Raw genomic sequence first — 16,301 nt, 5'->3', positions numbered from 1 at the left:
AGAGGGCATATGTTCGATCCCTGGTTGGGAAACTAAGATCCCACAAGCCACATGGTGTGGCTAAAAAAAAAAAAAAAAAAAAGTTCAAAGAATTTTAAGGTATTTAATACTTAGATTTTGTTACTAACATTTTACTATACTTGTTTTATTACATCTTTCCATCTGTCCAGTCTTATATTCCAGATGTATCTTATTGTACATGATCATACTTTTCTTGGGACCAGATGTGCCCTTTCAATCTATAGATTCAGTTCTTATATTTCTAGGAAGGAGCTGTGTTAGATCAGAGAGCATACGTTTAGTCTTCATGACTTGAAGGATATTACATTGAGAGAACACTTTCCTACAGTCTAGCAAATCAGACTTAAAATTTGTCCATATTCCCCTCTATTCCCTTTTTGCTGTATACCCGTATTTATGATATATTGAAATTATAGATACAGTTTTATGTCTTTTATGTTTGTTAGGTACGCAGTTTTAAATGTTATTTGGTCTAGTAGTGAGTAGTGCTGCAACTGATATTTTATGTCTGTGGATCTTTGGATTTTTTTTTTTTGGCCGCGTGCGACTTGCAGGATCTTAGTTCCCCGACAGGGTTGAACCTGGGCCCCTGCAGTGAAAGCACCAAGTCCTAACCACTGGACTGCCAGGGAATTCCCTGGATTAATAAGAAAAATTCCTATGAGTGTGATTTACTGGGTTAAAGGATAAAAAGCACCTCAGGTTACATGTTTTTTGGGTAATATTTTCCCCCAGAAGAATATTATCATGGCAGTATACACATATAAGCTTTAGTGAAATTTCAGGAACTCTGGATATTAGCAGTTTAAAGGAAATAATGTGGAAGATGTAAAATGGTAGTTTTGTTTTAAGTTGATCGTGCTCCTCATTACTGTTAGATCATGTGCTTATCTGATAGTTTGATTGTCACATCCTTTGAGCTAACTATTATACCCATGTTACTGGTGAGAAAGCACGATCTGAGAGGTTAAAGCACCTGTCTTAACTGGCCCCGCTTAAAAGGAGAAGATCCAATTGTCAGAAAACATTCATGTTCTTTTCTTATTCCTTTTCATGGAAGAAAATGTAATTTTACATTTATTACTATATGTGTCCCTGATTTAAGAACAGCTAACCTACAAAATCAATAATAAAACTGTTACAGGATGCACTGTATTGACTTTCTTGGGTAATTAACGATAGTAAGATACTTCCCATGCTTTGGCTTATTGAAGCATTTCCCCTTAGGAATATAAGTAGATTGTATATTTTTGGTCTTTACAAGTCTCGCCAGCTGTAGAAATTGTATGATAGTTATGGGGTCTCAATGTTGGTTGCAGAATGGAGTCATCTAGGGAGCTTCAAAAAAAAAAAACCTCATATCTGGTCCACATCCCAAGAGATTTTGATTTAATTGGTCTGTGGTTAAAAGGTACTTAAGTAATTCTAATGAGCAGTCAAGTTGACAGCTAATGGTAAAAATGTTTGAACTTAATTGTAGTCATGTTTGGGTTTTAAGATAGCTAAATGTTTTCTCAACTGGCATGTTATCAGAATCGCCTGGTTCCTATCCCATATACCAAAGCAGACTTTCCTGAGCAGAGTCCCAAAATCTTAAAAAAAAATTTATTTTTAAGTTTCTCAGTTGAGGCTGAACAGCCAGGTTTGCAATGCTGGCATTTTGGAAAGAGCTTTGGAATAAGGATAGATTTGGCTCTACATCCCAGTTGAACCATGTAGTGGCTGGATGGCTAGAGCACATTTATAATCTGTCTGGATCTTTTTTATTTGACATAATTAATACATAACTCAATCTGTAGGGAGGATAATACCTTGTTATAATTATGATGCCTATGTTGTCATGGTTAAGATGTTTAGAGTTACTGGCACATGAAATGTTAACTTTAACTGTTAAGTATTATGTTAAATGAATTCTGAATATAGCAATTTATTAAGAAACATTCAATTAAGATAATTTATGTTCATTTTAGAAATTTCAGGTAACATGATTATAGAAAAAGAAAATAAAAACAACCAATACTTGTGTTATTCAGGGTATTCATATATCTGTATATGTGTATATATATATTTTATGCATGCATGCACATGTAATTTGGTAAGATAGTACAAAGAGTTTTAATACTTGGGAAGTTTATACACTGCTTCTCAGATGTGCAAAACAAATGTATCTTTCATTATCTTATTCTGCTGTGGAACCCCTGTTCTTGATGATGTGACATGGGTTGGTGACAGTGGGAATGCCTGTCCTGTTTAAAGTGGTCTTGTTCATATCAGTGTTCAGCCCTTTTCCGCTTTCAGGAACTGTCTCCTCATTGCCCTCCTTCATACGACACAGACTTGATGCAGGAGGAAACCTGCTGATAGTGTTGGGAGGGATGTTTTTGAGTTTTATGCCATGTCCTATCTCATTATTCGTACTGTTTGGTCTGGTTCTTACACGCCCTCTGCTGATGGTTCCCAAGGCATCTTTTTGGGCTTTGAGCTTGCTGCTGAAAAAAATTCTAATTTGTTTAAAACTATGTAAATGAAAATGTAGCTACTATTCTATTTTTAATATGTTCCAGGCCCTGTGTTAAAACAGTTACTACCCATTTTAATTTCTTAATACAAGGATAGATTTATTATTTTCTTCATACACATGAAGAAATGGGCCCAGAAGTGATACTAATTTATTACACAGCTTATAATCTTTCATTGTAAAATGATGTGATAGACAAAAAGAGAAGCTAGGTGCATGAGTATGAATAAGTTGCTACATCTGTTGCCAGTCATAGAGAATCTATATGCTTATGAATATAAAAATACAGAAGGGGAAGCTAAAAATATTAATCTGTAATCAATATCTTGTAGATTTAATGAGGCGTCAAGAGGAACTCAGACGCTTAGAAGAGCTCAGAAACCAAGAGCTGCAAAAACGGAAGCAAATACAACTGAGGTAAAGAACATCGTTATAACATATACGTGAATATATGTAGGTTTCATTGTGTATGTTATGAATAAAACTCCCAATGCCTGTTATCAACAAGTTATATAACTTGGAAAATACAGGGGAAAAAACCCAAAAGTGTCCGTTTCTGACCACATTTAGGGAATTATTCCAGAAGATAACATAAATCTTTGTTATTCTGTGATTTTTATAGCTGATTATGGACACTTTACAGACAGTGTGAACTTACATAAAGGGCTTAGGCATTAGTTCGTATAATTTACTGTAAGAATGCACCGTGATTTACCGGGCCATTTTTCCAGAGATGGATATATTTGCGTTGATCTTAGTTTTAATTTTTTCATGTGTATAATACTACTATGAATGCCGTTAAGCATTTTTGTACTGGTGATAATTTGTTTAAAAAAGATATCTGGAATCCATGGTAAAAAGGGTATGGGCATTAAAGATCTCAGTACATAATAGAGAACTGTGATGGGCAACTTAAAATCTTTTAGGTTAAGTAAGGAAGTTTAAGGGAGTAGTTGATCCAAGATGTAGAAACAAAAATTAACAGCTTTTCTTGTACCTGCAATATTCAGTTGTAAAATATGAGATAAGTATTACTCTTACAAGTTTCAAAAGTCATAATTAGGAATTGTTATAAACAAAGCTATGATAGATTAAAGCAGACTTAAAATTTTGTTTTGGAAGTGCTATAAAAGTAGTAAGTGCTTGTGACAGGAAGTTAGGTGCTCATGGGAAATAAAGTGAAAAACTGTTAATGAGTTTGAAGTGTCTTTACAGTCAGGTGATAGGTACTAGACCGTATATTTTAGTGTATTTTTTCCAACTTTGTACCTGATTATACCAACGTTTGTGTATTTCTGTCTTGGTACTACTCTGATTTTACTCTAACCTACTTATTCTCAATTTATGGTACTTGGCAGGAAGCATCAGCATTCTAACCTAGGAGATTGTTAGAAAGTCTGAAGCCTTCCCTCTGAACTACTGAATCATAAGCTGATTCACCTGTGCTTTGGTAAATCCTCCAGGTGACTCTGGTGCATCCTAAAGTTTGAGAACCACTGGTGTAAATAACTCCCGCCATGAACTTCTTACACGAGGGACCTTTTTCAGTTTCTTTCTTGTTGCTTCTTTCCACTTCATGTAAATGTGTTAAAGTCTCTTCTACTTGTACAAAGAAAAGGAAACCTCCTTTCCCCTAACATAAACCTACCTGAATCCGGCTTTCTTCTCTTACATTTATCCTTGACAAGTAGGCTTTTAAAATTAGTGCCCTATACTAGTGTGCTAAAATAATAAGTAATTAAAACTAAACAATGTGGGGTGCAAACTACTATGTATGGAATGGATAAACAACAAGGTCCTACTGTATAGCACAGGGAGCTATATTCAATATCCTGTAATAAGCCATAATGGAAAAGAATATGAAAAAGAATATATATGTATAACTCAATCACTTTGCTGTACACCTGAAACTAACATTGTAAATCAACTGTACTTCAGTCAACAAAAAGAAAAACAAAAACAAACCAAGAAAAAACAATCAATGTGGGAGAACCCAAAGTTGGGTATAAAAATGTAACAGATGAACTTAACTATATTATATATAGATGGATAGCATTGTCACACTGGAAGGAGATGGGGAAGAAAATAAGGAACCTAAATAACTTTGGAAAACCGTATCTTGATTGAATACTATAGGCTAGTGGCAAGAACAATATATAAATTCTGTAATCTAGTTAGTAAATGTATTTCTCATAGGGATATAGGTTTGCAATTCTGAAACTACTTTATGTATATACTGTTTTTCTCTCTTTGATCAAGACTTTATTGAAAATAATGTATATACTTTTTTAAGTGAATATATTAGTACAGATCAATATGAACCAGGTTTTTCATTGTTGGAGAAAGAAAGAAGGGAGAAAGGCTAAAATTAAAATGACTCCTGTGATGTTTAATGGGGAATCTAAGTATCAGTATGAACTGAGTGGCATTTAATCTAGACAGATACAGAAATATAGACATGTATATATACATTGGTTTGTATACATATACATATTTCCTAGCCCTGTCCATCCAGAAGCAGTGATGCCTCAGGAACAATGAGCTCATCTAATGCCCAGATTTTTGTTTCTGAGCACCATTCTCCAATAAAGGGAACCAGGGCTTTTTGGAGAAGTGGTTGATTCCAGGATTGAAAAGTCCAAGATGAGCCTGACAAATCTTGGGTCAGAGAGAAGCGAAGTACTTGAACAAGGCTAGGGCGTGTTGAGAGAACACAGGAGCCAGACTGAAGGCGCTCCTAAGGGCCGAAGTTGGAACAATTTCAACAACAAAATAAAAAATGATAGTATTAGATTTTACCCTGTTGAATAAAGTAAATATCCATGAGTGTGTGCTGATAGAAGTTATTTAATGAGTAAGTAAATAAATGGGGAGAATGGACAGCTCTTCCTTAGTTGTTAGAAGTAGAATTCCAAATAATAAATGTGAAAGGAGTCTGAGAGAAAAATTACCAATGGGTGAATACTGCAGTAATACAGGCACACCTTGGAGATACTGTGGGTTTGGTTCCAGACCACCACAATATATTGCAATAAAGTGAGGTTTTTTGTTTCGCAGTGCATATAAAAGTTACCTTTATACTATACCGTAGTGTTTTAAGTATGCAATAACATGATGTCTTAAAAAACAATATGTGTATCTTAATTAAAAATACTTTCTTGCTAAAAAATGCTAACCATCTGACAACACAGGGTTGGCACAAAACTTCAGTGTGCAAAAGCAATATGCAGTATTTGGGAAGGGCAGTAAAATGAGGCACGCCTGTAGTTGTTTCATTCAAGATTTCCCAGTAGGTGCTAAGGTTGTTGCACAAAACTTGGGATACAGGATATGTGGAGTCTCAAATTTGTATGAGGTACAAATGGAAACATAGTAAATTTAAAGTGGAGAAGCCCAGCAGATACCACCATTACCAAGTGTTTAGGTTCATATCACCCTTAATAAGAAGACATGGACACCAGGAACCCCTTGATATGATGCACCCAGAAGTATACATTGTCATTTCTGTGGTTTTCTTGCCAAAGGTTCATAACCTTACGCTAGTCGTGAGAAAACTTAAGACAAACCTAAATTGAAGGACACTGTACAAAATAATCAGTTCTCTTTAGAAGTGTCAAGGTCATGAAAGAGCAAGAAACACTGAAGTGTTACAGACTCGAGGAGACTAAAGAGAAATAATAACTAAATGCAATGTGAGATTCTGGATTGGGTCCTGGAACAGAAGAAGGACATAGTGGGGAAACTGGTGAAATCTGAGTAAGACCTAGAATTGAACTGTAGCAGTGTACCAGTGTGAATTCCTGGTTTTCATAATTGTACTATGGTTATGGAAGATGTTAATATTAGGGGATGCTGCATGAGGGAGATATAGGGACTCTGCTATTTTTGCAACTTTTCTGTAAGTTTAAAATTAGTTGGAAATGAAAAAATGAAAAAGAGGACTCTAGGTACTGGGGATACAGTGGAAAACAAAAGACACAAGCTCTGCTGGTGTGGCACTTAGGTTATGTGGGAGGGAGGCAGACATTAGTTAGAATATGATCAGATTATTAAAAAGAAAGCGAAGCGCACAAAATAGAACGCAGTACTTACTGGAATTTTTAATAGGTTACTTGTCTCATAATAAGCGAAATATTGGTTGCTTGACATGGTAAGTATTCTTATGTACCTGGTAATTTTTCACCGAATGGTCTTTCATTAATCTTATTTAATATTGCAGAGGTATATCGGATTCAATTTGGAATTCAGATAAGTGTGTACTAACAATAAAGATATCTCACCAATTAGGTGATAATTTGATGGGTAACTTTTATGGTTGGCTGTATTCTAGCAGATACAGCCAGTGATAAATCTGTTAATCTTTACCTGTGCCTGTGGAGTTTGTTTTGAAATTAATTGTAAGAATTGTTTCTTGATTTAAGAAATGTAAATAATGTGTTAAAATTGAGTAATTTTGCAGCATGTGTGAAGGAAAGGAAAAAAATAGTGTCTAGGAAGTTACTTTACTAATAATTGTGAAATATATCCTGCCCTTGCAGCACAAAGCAAATAAAAGTGTAGCAGTTAGTCTGCAGAGGTTGGTCTGACTCAGGCGGCTACCACGTGAGACAGCCAGAGAGTCTGGACACGGCCTTTTTGTTTACCTTAGTTGGAAGACTGAAAAAACTGCTTAAGAAAATATATTTGAAAGAAATTAAATAATTTGGAGTATACAAAATTTTCTGGTTTTCATTTCAATGCTACAAATAAGTTAGGTTTTCTTGGGTCACTTCTTCAGAGGCTGTGGCAGTGAAGGCGGACAGGGCTTAGATGGGCTGGTTCCGGCTGTAACTGGCCCACTTAGTACTTGTTCATTTGTTCTCTTCTTTCCTTCCCTTACTCCCTCCTACTCACTCACCTACCCGTCCATCCATTCTTTCCCTTCTTATGTCGTTTGACAAAGTATAAAGATCATCAGATGGACTGAGGCCTTTGGTGGGTGTGGAGGCTGTAGTGCTGGCCTGGAACGAAGAGCAGGGCGGTTTGATGTTGGTCGCATCATAGCTTAGTGCCTGGAGCCTCGCAGGCTTCAAAGTCCTATTCAAATAGGAGACAGTCAGTGGGCTTCCAGTTAAAATAAATTGTAAAATTGAGGTTTTGTCAGTTTCCAATTAAGTATAACATGAAGGGTGTTAAAATTCGTCATGCTTCTTTACTTATTAGTTCCATTTGTGAATATAACCTAGGAAATTATCCTTGATCCAAGAGACATTAAATATAAATATAAAGATAATTGTTAAAGCATCTTGTGGAAGGAAAAAAACTAAAAGCAAACATACGTACAGTAGGGAATGTTCCTATATGTTTTCTGTAAATTTATATTATGGAATTGTCAGTGTGGTGTAATCACAAAATAAAGTAGAAACTCTGGAATTTATAGACAATGGAATGGAAGGAAAAAAATAGCAAATGTTTAAAGTGATTTTATACCTTTTTACCATATTTTTTCTCCAGATATAAATGTAGTCTCACATTTTATCAGAAAAAAATTGCTCTAACAGTGGGGAGAAGTACATTATAAATTTTGTTTAAAATATCTTTTGAATTAAAAATGTTATGGCAATACATGTTTTAAAAAACTCACATGATACATATGTGTACAAAAGAAAAAGGGCAATGCTCTTGTCTCCCCAGATTATCCCCAGTGTGATAGAAACTCTCATACTCTCTCCTCTGCTCTTACAAATGGTTTTTAGATGCAGCAATAGGAATACTATTGTTTTGCTTGCCTTTTTTCTGACACTGTACCTTAGACATTGTTTCATGTCAGTGAATGCAAATCTGCCTCTTTGTAATGGTTGTATTGTGTTCCTTGTCCCTCATTCGTAATTGAATGTCTTCAACCTTTTGCCTTTAATTAATGTACAGTCTTGTATCTGTGTGTATACATCCTTGCACACATGTATAGATATTTCTGTTTAGTTTATTGGAAATGGATTTGCACACATAAAATTGTTTGCTACACGTTGGTCCTCAACAAAGTCATTGTTGCAATCTTGAAGACCAAAATGCTTTGAGTATCATTTAGTGGCAGGATCTGACATGAGCCTGTTTGATGCAAAACCTGACCTGTTTTACTTTGTGGTCATGCCAAACCTTTGTTATATTCGTAGAATGTGAATGTTCGTCTTATTACAGAAGTATTAATGGTGTTGATTATTGGGTACTGCTGGGATATCATAATAGGTCCTACTGGGGATATCATAATAGTATATAAACCCTTTTTAAAGTTGGAAAAACACATGTGGCTTTAGAGTTTTTGAATAAGGGAGATTTTGCTGTCACGATGTACATTTTCAGCAGTGTATGAACATGAAAGTATTTTCTTAAACATAAAGTTTACGAGTGTGTTAATGTACTAGAAATGGATTAACCGGTTTATTGGAATATTCTGTTTCCTTGAATAGAGTTGTATACTGGGGACTTAGATATCTCAAAATAGTCTAGATTTTGCTTGAAATACCTTAGGAACATTGTCTTTTTACTTGCACATGGTCTGATATGAAGTCCTAACAGCCTGTTTTCTTGCTGGCTGTGGGTGAAACCGCCATTTCTTTTAGTTCAGGTTCTTGAGTTTGGTGTACAAAACAACAACAACGAAGTATCTATCCTTGGTGTAGAAGGGTGCTTATAAGAGTAGCCTGGAAAATGAGACCTACTGAGGGGGCATCAACATTATATAGTCTTCACTATTTAAATTACTTTTTTGTTTTTGAGTGGAGAGCATGTATATTTGAGTTTGCATTGATTTAAATGTCAATATAATGTCAGACTATTACTTTAATATTATTTTGTAGGTTTTCCCTCTTAATCATATTGTAACTAATTATGATTTAATAGTAATCCTGCACATACATATCTTTTTTGTTTGTTTGTTTTGTAGTTGTTGTTCCATGCTTGATATCTCTGGGGCAGAGGTTGGCATACTTTTTCTGGGAAAGGGCTACATGGTAAATATTTTAGGCTTTTCATGTCATATGGTCTGTGTCTCAGCTGTTCAGCACTGCTCTAGCCCAAAGGAAGCCACAGACAGTGAGGGAATGATTGTCCCATAAAACTTAATTTGCGAAAACAGGTGGTATGCAGACACCTGCTCGAGGTGCATACTTTCCTCAGTGCATTAATGAAATGGGGGAGAGAACGTTTGTTAAGGCTTGCTTTTGCACATAGTAGGATTTTATTCTAGGCAGTGTGGTCTTTTGCAGTGTCTTGTATTGGAATAGGTTCTGAGTGTCTTTAAGAACTAACTCTGCTGTGCCAGTGGTGAATCCCAGGCTTTCTCTTTTTTTTTTTTTTTTTTTTTTTTTTTTAGAAGGAAGCTTCTCTTTTTTTTTTTTAAAGCTGCGTTTTATAGCTACTTTATTTATTTATTTATTTATTTATTTATTTAGTTTTGGCTGTGTTGGGTCTTCGGTTCGTGCGAGGGCTTTCTCCAGTTGCGGCAAGCGGGGGCCACTCTTCATCGCGGTGCGGGGACCGCTCTTCATCGCGGTGCGCGGGCCTCTCACTATCGCGGCCCCTCCCGTTGCGGGGCACAGGCTCCAGACGCGCAGGCTCAGTAGTTGTGGCTCACGGGCCCAGCCACTCCGTGGCATGTGGGATCTTCCCAGACCAGGGCTCGAACCCGTGTCCCCTGCATTAGCAGGCAGATTCTCAACCACTGCGCCACCAGGGAAGCCCCAGGCTTTCTCTTTGTACAGTAATAGAGTACTGGTTTGAGCTTTTGGTTTCTGGATTTTTTGACTGTAAGCATATAACTATCCTAGTTATATGCTGTTACTTTACTTTTTTGATTTACCGTAGATAAATTATTTTATTGGTTTGTTTGATTTATTAATGGTTTAGAGCAAAATAAAAGGAAGGTAAATCTGGTAAGCCACTCGTTATCACAGATTTGGCATAATGTATAAATAAATGATATACATAAATGATTTTGTTTTACCTGAAATAAAATACCGTATTATGGCTTATATGTCAACCACCCTGAGTTTTTATTTAAAAATCTCTCAGGCATGAAGAAGAGCACCGTCGTCGTGAAGAGGAAATGATCCGACACAGAGAACAGGAGGAGCTGAGGCGACAGCAGGAGGGCTTTAAGCCAAACTATATGGAAAATGTAAGTAAAATACTGGTTAACTAAAAGGATTTTACATTGTCAGGTGGATGATATATATTTAGAATTCTTTAGATTCTGCTTTATATAGTAATATATTTTCTAATATTTCTGAATTTGTCATGTTTATGTTAAACTAACAAATTTCTTAACCTCTTACAGGTAGTAAATTAAAATTAGTTTCTGAAGATAATCATGCTTTATGAAATGAATATTAAATTTTTCTCCATTTTACTTTATCTTTTAATTCCTACTAAATTAGGAATCTTGATAAATTCATCATCTCCACTTGACTGATTTTCACCATTAATTGATATTAAAAATTCTTTAGTTTGGTAGACATATAGAAAATTAGAAGTAGTGTGTGCTCATCGCTCAGCCATAACAGTTATCAGTACTTGGCAGATCTTTTTCATCTTTAAGTATACCTACTTTCCCTGATTTTTTTATATGAAACCCCTGACTTCATATGATTTCATTCGTATTTCAGTATGTATCTCTAAAAGATAAGGACTCTCAAAAAATGTCTTTATCATATCTGAAAAATTGCCAGTTATTTAATATTAATTAGTAAAAGCCCCAGTTTGCCCAAGTCTTACTTTTTTTTTTTTTTTAAAGTAATTGGTTTCTTCAGATCGGTTGATAAATCCAGTCATTTTAGTCTATAGGTTTCTCTCCCTCTTTTTCGTTTTTTCCTTATTTTTTTTTAAAGAAACAGCTCCTCATATAGAGTACCTCACGTCCTGGATTTTGTTGACTGTATCCCTGCAGTGATGTTCAACAAGTTTGTTTATGCCCGAATTTCTTGTAAACTGGAGTTAGTTCCAAAGACGTTATCTGACTCAGGGTTTTGTTTTGGGGAGGCAAAATGGTAGGGCAAAAAAGGATACTTCAAGTAGGTTATAACCCACAGGGTCTTAATAATAATTAACAGAGTCTCATTGTTCACCTTAGATGAATGCCAGCGTAACAACTCATTCTAAAAAATACTTACCAGTATTTTTTTCCTCTAGCTGTTCAAAAGCCATGATTCTTTAGTAAGTAAGTTTCTGAGGCTAAATGTATTAATTCCAATCATTGGTGTCTTTTTTCTGACTGTCTCTGTCCCTGTTCTTTTGTCCCTGGAAAATTAAAAAAATTTTTAAATTAAAATGAATACAAACAGCAAAATAAATCCTAAGTAGAATAGCAACAAGAACTTTTTATCTCACCTTCCATCAAGTAAATATCCTTTGAATGAAAATTATATGGCATTTAAATTAAGTTAGAAATTTTATTATTTATAAGTCACACTAAAAGTTTAAATTAATAGATTTTTAAAATCCCATTAGAAAATTAGTTGAGTACATTTTTTAAGCATTGTGAATTTTCTTTTTGAATAATTTCTAGCATTATTGCAATTCTCTTTTCCTCTTGGATACATAGCACTTGCATAGTGACATTTAAACGGTGGTCTTCTCCTTTTTCATAGTTACATTTGAACATAAGTCTGTTGGATTTATCAATGTGAGGATATTTTATGATGTTATAAAAGAATGTGGAATTAAAAAAAATTTTCAGGCGCATATATTTTCAAAACTAGTAACTAGTGTTTTTATTTTAAAATACAGTCAAGATGTAAACCACATGTGATATATTTCTTAGAGAAATTTTATTTCATTCCATTGAGGATTAGGAAGTTCTTCCCAGTTCTTTTATGTACCTCAACATATCTTTTTTTAAAGTGCCTGCTTATAGTAAAGTTGGTGGAATTAGCTTTCTTAATATTTTTCTGGCATAAACTTTATATTCTTGGAGCAAATGTGTAGCTATGTGTAATGATGTAAATCATTTAGGGACCAGAAGGAAATGATTAAATAAAATATATTCTGTTAAACTTAAGTTGGCTACATCATAAGCTTGATTGCAAACTCTTCATTCTTTGAAATTTCACAGTTTTTAAAAAACTTATACCAGTGTTTTTTAATATGTTCAGTGGTATTTAATATAGGTATAATTAATGAAGGACAACAGATAGTTTCGACTTTACTTTTCTATTGAAAAACTATTTAGAAACGTTGCTACAGTTTAAAATTGAAATACTGCAAATTCTTAAAAACATTTGAATGTTTCAAAATCATTTTAGTGGTGGGTAAAATTTTATAGATAGCCAAGGAACTTTGAGAATAAACAAATTAGATATTTAAAAATATGACAGATTTATTGGCATTTCAAAAATAGATCATTTATTGTTTCACAAGTTTATGCTCTTAGAAAACTTGGATGATCAAATATTTTAATAAAGATATTTTTAAGTAGTTACTTAAAGTATGTGTTGCATATTTGAAGCATCATAAGATTAATTTGGCTGGAGCAGAGGTCTGCAAACTGTAGCCTGGAACCTCCACCCATTTTCATACCACCCTACCACAGAGCCGAGAATGGTGTTTACATTTTTAAAGGGTTGATGGACAAGAAAAAAAAGACTACTAAACAGAGTATTTTTGACCCACAAAACCTAAAATCCTCTTTGGCCCTTTATAGAAAAAGTTTGCTGAATCCTGGGCTGGAGTGTTGGTGACTTTTTTTTTTAATTAATACTCAGGCCACAAAGTCACTATGTTCTTAATTTTCTGGAAAGGAATCATAGTATGTAGTAATGGAATTAAATATCTAGGGGAAAATACAGCCTTTGTTCTATTTTTAGATTTTTTGAGATTAGAAATTATGAATAGACACAAGTTTTTCATCATTTTGATATCAGTTTTATTTGGTTCCTAACTCCATAATACTCGTTAATATAAACTAATCAATCACTAAAGAAATATTAACAAAAGCTCTGTAGTAGTCTTGACTGGTTTGTGTTAATAGAAGAAACATTGAGGCCATTGTTGCATTACTTATTCTTCATTTACTTTGAAAACTGTCTTCGGGAAAAATTGTTAAACAATTTTAATGTTTGTTTTTGTTTTTAAAAGCTTTGAAATTAGGCCCTCTTATGTGCTTCTCTTTTTTCACTGTTCATTATAAAGGGAGGAATCAAATGGTAAGTGTTCAGCTTGCCTGGGTAATAAAAGTCATGTAGGTTTACTTGGTTCGTTTTAAGATGCCACCTCATGTTTCTTTCTAATTTTCCTGTTAGGAATATTCCAGCACAACTAATAGTATGGACTTTGAAGTATAAAATAAATATTTATTTTGTCTTGAATAATATATATATTTTTTAATGTAACAAAAGACGCATCTGGGACTTCCCTGTTGGTCCAGGGGTTAAGACTCCTCACTCCCAATGCAAGGGGCACAGGTTTGAACCCTGGTCGGGGAACTAAGATCCCACATGCTGCATAGCGCGGCCCCCGCCCTTCCCAAAAGAAAAGATGCGTCATGTCTGGTCATGGTTTTTGGTTTTTTTTTTTTGGTTAACTTTCAAATTTATCATAATATTATGACATACATGTGAATATATTTTTAAGAGTTTCAAGGATATGCCAGCTCTTCATCAATTAGAAGCTGTCATTTTAACTTCATACCTTATTCCTCCTAAGAGGAAGTCCTGCTCTTTGGTAATAGATCTGGTAATTATAGATTAAACATGTTAGTTTTCACTCCTGTAGCATAACACATTTTTGACTCCCATAACAATGTATATATTTTTATTCTGTGCCTTAATTACGTTTAGGTTTATCTTTACCATAGTGTATTTGAACCATTTTCTAGATAGTATTTATTAGGTTGAAATTTTCTACTTATCGCAATTTTACAGCTTTTGAACACATCACAGAGGTTATTCTTTTACAGTAAGAATTTGTGAGACTGTTTATGATTGTCCTGTGACTTTTTAATATTAGGTTGTTTCACTTACTGTAGATTCAGTAGTTTAAACATTTAAGTACTGCTATGTACTAGTCTTTATTTGTGGATACAGTTTGGTTTGGAGTAAAGGGGAGATTTTAATTAGAATATTTTTAAAATGCAGTTTCCTGGAGTAAACTTTGCTTTCTTGGAAAAATGAGTATGTCATAAAATATCTAAATGTCATTCTGGCTTTAGTAGTTGCATCATGTAGTTATAAAAATACTTTGATTAGGAAAATTGGGGCAGTGCTCAGATTGGATGCTACTTTGTTTTAAAACTTAAGAAGTTTCTTTATCTGGCATGGTAAATATTAATGTTTGGTTTTTAGTGAAGAAGAGAATAGCCCTTCATATCTGTTTTAAGATATATACATGAATTTATATGGAATAAATTTTATTCCTGTTTAAGTAGGTGAGACTGGCCCTCGAGAAATGAACACGTGCATAAAGACCCGAATGTGTATTATATACCAAGGCAGTAATATGACCCATGTTCCTTAGAGGTATTCCTTTGTAGCTCCTGGGATTATTGAACAGAGAGACCACAGCAGATGTAGCCTGGCTAAGAGGGTAACACCTCTTCCATGGTAGTGTTTCAAGTTGTGCATCATAAGCACTCAGGGAGCTTTCAAAAAATGTGGGTTCACAGGTCTCCGTCCTACTTAATTGATTCATTTGTGATCCCAATAGATTCTGATGGGTTGTCCATTGACAGTTTCGACTAAATACTGTAGTTTTCAATCTTTGCAGCACATCTGTGGAACGTAGAAAAGAAAAATGCCTGAGATCTAATCCAGTGGGTCTGGGTTGGAGCCATGGGATCTGCATTTTAAAAAGCTCTTCAGCTTGCTTATTTTCATTGGCAAAGATCGAAAACCGCTGGCCATGTGTTGCAGTGAGACATATGTTGAGATGAGAATAGTAGTAGCAGTTGAATTTTTTCTGGGACCTGGGGAGTTTTAAGGGAGAGCTCAGGGTCATTGGACATGGCAGACACAATTCACACAGTTAACGGTACAAATGGCACAGCATTCTCTGTGAATCGTGCTCTGTGGGATTTTGGTGTGGCAACTTTTAGTTGGGCTTTCATCCTATATATGGAAGGGACTATTATCTCAAATGATACATTAATTTTTAGTTTTTAAAATATTTCATCTGGACTGGAGGTCTACAGATGAGGGTAAGCCAGGCCAAATCTGAACGCTGCCTGTTTTTTTCTGAACAGTTTTATTGGAACACAGCTGTATTTATGTTTTGTTTATGGCTGCTTTGCCCCAAAATGGCAGCATTGACTAGTGGTGACATAACTCTGAGGCTGTGTCAAGACTGTATGGCCAGCAGAGCCTGGAATACTGTCTGGCCCTTTCCCCAAAAAGTTTGCCGACTTCTGATCTCAGGCCAGTCTGAGAGTTGGGGGGGAATCTATAAAAAGTGGCTCAAAAAAAAAAAAAAAAAAAAAACAAGTGGCTCATGTTAACCAAACTCATAAAGAGTTTGTGACTTAAAATGTAATTATATTAACTTATATGTTCTTTTTCAGTGTTTTTTAGAAGGTTTATTGAGCAGAGTGCCTCATATCCTAGAACCTTGGTTCTTGGTTCTGAAGAATCCAAATTAGTATTCAGAAGGTTCATTAGTAGTCATGGGTATAAATCAGAGCAGAAGTTATGGGAAGAGCTGATAAAGGTCACTGCCGGCCCCCCCCCCCCCCCCCCCATATCGTGGAGTGCTCAAGTCTTTGTTTCAGTCAGTTGAGACAGAAAGCATTACCTCCTTT

General features: G+C 34.9%; 1 protein-coding gene across 1 annotated transcript in view; it reads left to right on the top strand.

Annotated features, from left to right (window-relative positions):
• Nucleotides 1-16,301, top strand: part of PSPC1 (paraspeckle component 1) — a 60,342-nt gene that overhangs the window by 23,144 nt on the left and 20,897 nt on the right. Inside the window, exons 5-6 of the mRNA XM_059903228.1 lie at nt 2,872-2,956; nt 10,589-10,694. Coding sequence (XP_059759211.1) covers nt 2,872-2,956; nt 10,589-10,694 — 191 coding nt within the window. The remainder of the gene's footprint in view (nt 1-2,871; nt 2,957-10,588; nt 10,695-16,301) is intronic.

This window comes from Balaenoptera ricei, chromosome 18, assembly GCF_028023285.1.
Source record: "Balaenoptera ricei isolate mBalRic1 chromosome 18, mBalRic1.hap2, whole genome shotgun sequence".
Classification (NCBI taxonomy): Eukaryota; Metazoa; Chordata; class Mammalia; order Artiodactyla; family Balaenopteridae; genus Balaenoptera; species Balaenoptera ricei.
This window is presented reverse-complemented; position numbering and strand designations above follow the sequence as displayed.